Source organism: Lactuca virosa, chromosome 4, assembly GCF_052849685.1.
Source record: "Lactuca virosa cultivar CGN04683 chromosome 4, Lactuca_virosa_CGN04683_v6, whole genome shotgun sequence".
Lineage (NCBI taxonomy): Eukaryota > Viridiplantae > Streptophyta > Magnoliopsida > Asterales > Asteraceae > Lactuca > Lactuca virosa.
In genome coordinates this window covers 138,674,393-138,679,925 of record NC_136429.1, presented here as the reverse complement: position 1 = coordinate 138,679,925, position 5,533 = coordinate 138,674,393, and the positions used below count along the sequence as shown (strand labels likewise).

The 5,533-nt window shown below is 30.5% G+C and overlaps 1 protein-coding gene across 1 annotated transcript; it reads left to right on the top strand.

Annotated features, from left to right (window-relative positions):
- Positions 1-2,395: 2,395 nt before the first annotated feature.
- Positions 2,396-4,396, top strand: LOC145168522 (xyloglucan endotransglucosylase protein 6-like). Its single transcript, XM_079087315.1, has 4 exons — positions 2,396-2,604; positions 2,709-2,809; positions 3,212-3,405; positions 3,707-4,396. Exons 1-4 carry the CDS (start codon positions 2,442-2,444, stop codon positions 4,119-4,121), a joined length of 873 nt encoding a protein of 290 aa, XP_078943441.1. The 5' UTR covers positions 2,396-2,441; the 3' UTR covers positions 4,122-4,396.
- Positions 4,397-5,533: the final 1,137 nt, after the last annotated feature.

The window sequence follows — 5,533 nt, the reverse complement described above, 5'->3', positions numbered from 1 at the left end:
AAATCAGAGAAATTGGGCGCTTTAGAGAAATCAATAAAAAGGAAATCAAAGAAAGAAATTGGGAGTTATGTATTATCGAATATCGACTAACAGATAACGGTTCTTCAATCGATAGCAACAAGTTTCAAAGCGTCAGGCGTTTCGATTTTATATGTGCACGATCAATGGTTTTTTGGCGCCCAAGTGTTTTCGTTTCCCTCTTCACGTAAGAAATCAAATCACAAATATATGGGCTAAATTTTTTGGGCCACTGATATATATAATATAAATGAATAGTTTTAATCTCTTTTTGCCAAATGTCACTCTAATATAACTCCTCATTAATATTATGTCATGTGTCATATAGATATATTACGGAACTCATTTCAAAATTCAAATTTACATTTTCTGATTATATGTTAAATTTGAAGTTATAATAACTTTAAAAATTTGATATATCTCTTAATTAATAATTTATTTAAAATACTCCCTCCGACCCAAAATTATTGTCCACGTTTGACTTTTTAAGTCTCTTTTATTCAACTTTGACCTTAAATAATTTACTTTATGTTATATTATTTTTTATGCAAAATATATGAATATATTATTTTTTAAATGTATTTCCATTGTTATAAGTTTCATCAAAATTTATATAACACAAATAAAATTATTTATGGTCAAAGTTTACATGGAAACACTTCAAAAGTCAAACGTGGACAATAATTTTGGGACGGAGGGAATAACTTATTTAAAATAATTAATTAATAATTATAAAATTTTATTATAAAAATTTAATTAATTTTATAACCATGGTTATAAATTGAGTAAAGGTAACACAACTGTATATGTACAACTGTAATTGTAAAAATTGGGTAAAGGTAATACAACTGTATATGTATACATTTGTATATGTATACATGCACTCCATAATTAGCTTAGATCTGCAATAGTCTTTTAAAAAAACTGCAGATACAGTTGTACATATACATTGTATTACTTTTACCCAATTTATAAAAAACTGCAGATACAGTTATACATATACAGTTGTATTATTTTTACCCAATTTGTAACCATTTATAACCACGGTTATAAATCGGTAAAAGTAATACAACTATATACACGTCCACTCCATAATGGCCTAATTACTAATCTAGCCAAATTAAGGGGGTAATTATCAATTTTTAGCCAAAAATTAGCAAATTGTCAAAAATAGCCCACAAAACCATAGGTTTCGAGATTCGCCTACTGTTTCGTCATTTCGTAAACTGTTTCGCGTTTTGTATAATTATTTTTTTTCATTTTTGACATTCAAAACCGTAGGTTTTTTAAAACCTACGGTTTCCCAAACCGTAGTCTACGGTTTTCGCAAAAAAAGCTATGATTTTTTATTTTATTTTATTTTTATTTTTTTTGGGGGGTTTTATCTACTATTTTGTCCAAAAAAACTACGGTTTTAATTTTATTATTATTATTATTATTATTATTATTATTATTGTAATATAGAGTATAAAAAAAATCATAAGATACATACAAGGGGATACAAATGTTTATTGGCTACTAAATTTTTTTAATAAAAAAAAAAACGGTTTTTTTGTGAAACCTACGGTATACGAGTGTTTACTGTACAAACTGTGCAGTAAATACTTGTACACCTTAGGTTTCTAAAAAACCTACGGTTTCCTTTTTTTTTTTAACAAAATTATACCACAACAAAATACATCCAATTCCTATTCTATTGATACCATTTTTTTTAAAAAAACGAAAAAAAAAAAAAACGTCCGTACGGTTTCATATGAAACCTATGATTTTATATTTTTTTTTTTCAATTTTTTTCAAAAAAACATTTATCCACATAAACAAAACTTACTCCTAATCACAAACACGGTAAAAATTTTAAGAAAAGTAGACAAACCTGGTTGTTCTTCGGATGTTCCATTGAGAGAAAAACGTAGCCAAACAAAAGAAAATAATAGGAAAATGACCTAATCTAAAAAAAAAAATCATTATATACTTTGGGCTAATGGGCCACGAAAAAGTAAACGGCCCTTTGAAACAGTAGCCCATTAGGGGAAAAGAGTAGTCAACGGACGTTGACCGTAGTCATCCTCTATTGACCGTAGTCAATCAAAAGTTGACTACTCTTTTGTGGGTTATTTTTGGTTAAGTGAGTTTTTTTTGCTATTTTTAGATAAATAATTAGAAAAAATGGCTAGTTTTGTATTTTTCCCACCATAATTAGCTTAGATCTAAACTGACCTACTCCCTCTGTATCCCCACCTTCCCTGGACCCACTGACATACAGCCAACTCAGCATCATTTTCTCCGTTGTGGACCCGATACCTTCTGACGTAGCAACTCACTTTGCTATAAAATGTTAAAAACCACAACATCCCATTCCCACTTCAATTTCCACGCTCGTCTTCTTTTTGAGAGCATATCAAGAGGTTTACCTCTCTAGAATCATGGTCTTTTCTTTTCTCTTTATACTTACACTTTCACTATGTGTGCTGTGTGTTTCTGTGTGCTCAGCTGCTAGATTCAATGAGTTGTTTCATCCCTACTGGGCTCCTGATCATTTCACCGTTGTTGGTCAAACAGTCAACATGAAGCTTGACAAGTTTTCTGGTAAAACTTTCACTGAAATGCGTGTTGTTTTTTCATCAAGAACCGGTTTTTGATCATGGTTTTTTAATAGAAAGATGATATTTGATCCCATTTTCATGTTTTAGGAGCTGGGTTTTCTTCTAAAAGTAAATACATGTTTGGAAAAGTCAACATTCAGATCAAGCTTGTTGAGGGTGATTCTGCTGGCACTGTTACTGCTTTTTATGTATGACCCTTTTCATTAAACCCTGCAAAATAGATTGGTTGACAAGCCAACAAAATTTTAAGTTATTAAACTACTCAGGATTAAATATGAATATATAAAATAAACTTTGAGTTATATAAATAATCAGGATTAAAAATATGTTATTGTATTTTAATTGATTTTTTCATTAAAACTTAGTATTTAGATCATATTGTATAAGTAGCTTTTTTTAAATACAGTATTATAACAAAACAAGTAAAGATATTTTGAAACACATTACTATTGTCTACAGTTAATTCTTTAATGACAAAAACTTTTAATGCTACTTATTTTCATTGTCGGGTACGAAAACATAACACAAATTGTCAATAATTGCTTTTTTTTATTTGGGATTTGATTATTTTTTGTGTGATTCATGATCAGATGTCATCAGATGGTCCAAAACACCACGAGTTTGATTTTGAGTTTCTGGGGAATACCACAGGGGAACCTTACCTAGTGCAGACTAATGTGTATGTGAATGGGGTAGGAAATAGAGAGCAAAGATTGAAACTTTGGTTTGACCCAACCAAAGACTTCCACTCTTATTCTATCCTGTGGAACCGCAATCAAGTTGTGTAAGCTCCGATTCTCTTCAAAATGTACAGGTCATTTTTGCACACATTTGACATCAAAACCAAAAGTATATAAATTAATTATAAACCATTCTAATTGTTGCATCGTTGGTATTAACATGTAGAAGTCTTTAACGCGCTATAATTATCTTCAACGTTGTCTTTGGTTAATACCAAAAAAATCATGGATATTGAACTATATTATGCTTATAGTCTAATGGGATTTGTGATTTTATTGAAACCAGAAAGTCTACTTTTATAATATTTTTATTCTGATATGGATATTCTTGCTATTCGAATATAGTTTTATGGTTGATGAGACACCAATAAGAGTGCACACCAATTTGGAGCACAAGGGAATACCATTCCCTAAAGACCAAGCCATGTCGGTGTATAGTTCGATATGGAATGCTGATGATTGGGCTACACAAGGGGGTCGAGTCAAAACTGATTGGACCCATGGTCCTTTCGTTGCATCTTATCGTGGGTTTGAAATCGACGGTTGTGAGTGTCAGACTACAATGGTGGATAGTTATAACATGAGGCGGTGCACTAGCGGTGATGGGTGGTGGGACCGTCCGACATTGTCTGGATTGAACATGCATCAAACCCATCAACTCATGTGGGTGCGAGCCAATCATATGATTTATGATTATTGCACTGACACTGCTAGGTTTCCTAAGGTTCCAATTGAATGTGAACATCACCACCACCATTAGGTTGTGATTGAGTGGTGTTGTTGTACACTTTATAGTGAAAAAAAAGGACCCGAATGAAACTACACGAGCCATATGTTATATATTTTGAGTTTGGACACGATATCTTGATGCTTGATTGCTGCAAAAAGAATTTTATGTCGTAAGTTTATGTATGATTCTACCTTAGATGTTTTATATGCAATGTTGCAGCTGTTTTTTGTGTTGGGAATTTCAAGTTCGGGTTGTAATCAGTATGGATTTATCTTTATTGTGAAAATTTTCCACGTTTAAATTAATATTGGATCAGGTGAAATGCTCCGAAACGTTTTTTTGGATGACAATGTGTTGCTGTTACTCCGATTTTTTTCTGAAAGTGTGTATTTGTCTGTGATACATTATAGTACTTTTTTTTAAACCTTTTTCTGGTTTCAGGCTGCATTTACAGTTTTGGAGTTTACTAAATGGAGAAGGGTCGGATTTTAGGGAGGTGTTTGCTTGGTCTCCATGTTTACTAAGGTGGTGTTTTTTTTTTTTTTTTTTAAAACCTTTTCAAACCATGCGCGGCGTAACACACGCGTAACACTTTTACTCTCGCAGCAGTTTGTTTTTTAGAAGTCTTCAGACTATAAAACCTATGCGCGTGTGCTGCGTGGCGCAACACTTGACTTGCCTCTTCAAACCTCTTCAGCTTTTATTTTTTCCGATTGTTTTTTTAGAATTTTGGTATAATTTTCTTTTAACTTTTATTTTTTTTTTTTAAAAAAACTTTGATTTTTTTTTAAACTTTTATTTACGGATTTGATATAATTCCTTTTTATAGTTTCCACAAAAAAATTTTAACTTGATTTAAAAAAAAAACTTTGATTTTTTTAATTTTTTTACCGTTTCTGTTAATAATATTTTCAGTTTCTATTGCATCTTTTTTAACGTGTGTAATTTTTTACGAATTTTGTAGACATCGTTTGCAATACTTTCTTAATTTTTATTATTACTATTTTTTTTATGTTTTTTAAAATTAGTTTTTTTTCTAGAATAAAACTGTTAGTTTCTTTTATATTTTTTAAAGTTTTTTTTAAAAAAGTTTTATATTTTTGTTTTTTTACATATTCTTTTTAGTATTCTTTTAATGTTTTCATACTAGAATTATTAAAATTTCGGTGTTGAGAACTATTTTCAGTTTATAAAATTAGTTTATTTAAATTTCAGTTTACTGCAGCAGTCTGCAGATGTTAAAAAACAAGCATGCTTCTTATTATAGGCTGCAGCCGTTTGTTCCACCTCTTCTGCTACAGAGGATTGCAGAGGTGGTCTGCAGACTTCATGAATTTTCTCTTCGAAAAAATAAACAACACCTAATTCTTTGACATTATTTCATTTTATTTAGGTAGTTTATGATCTTTATCATTCTTTTTACAATGCCATAAATAGAGCTT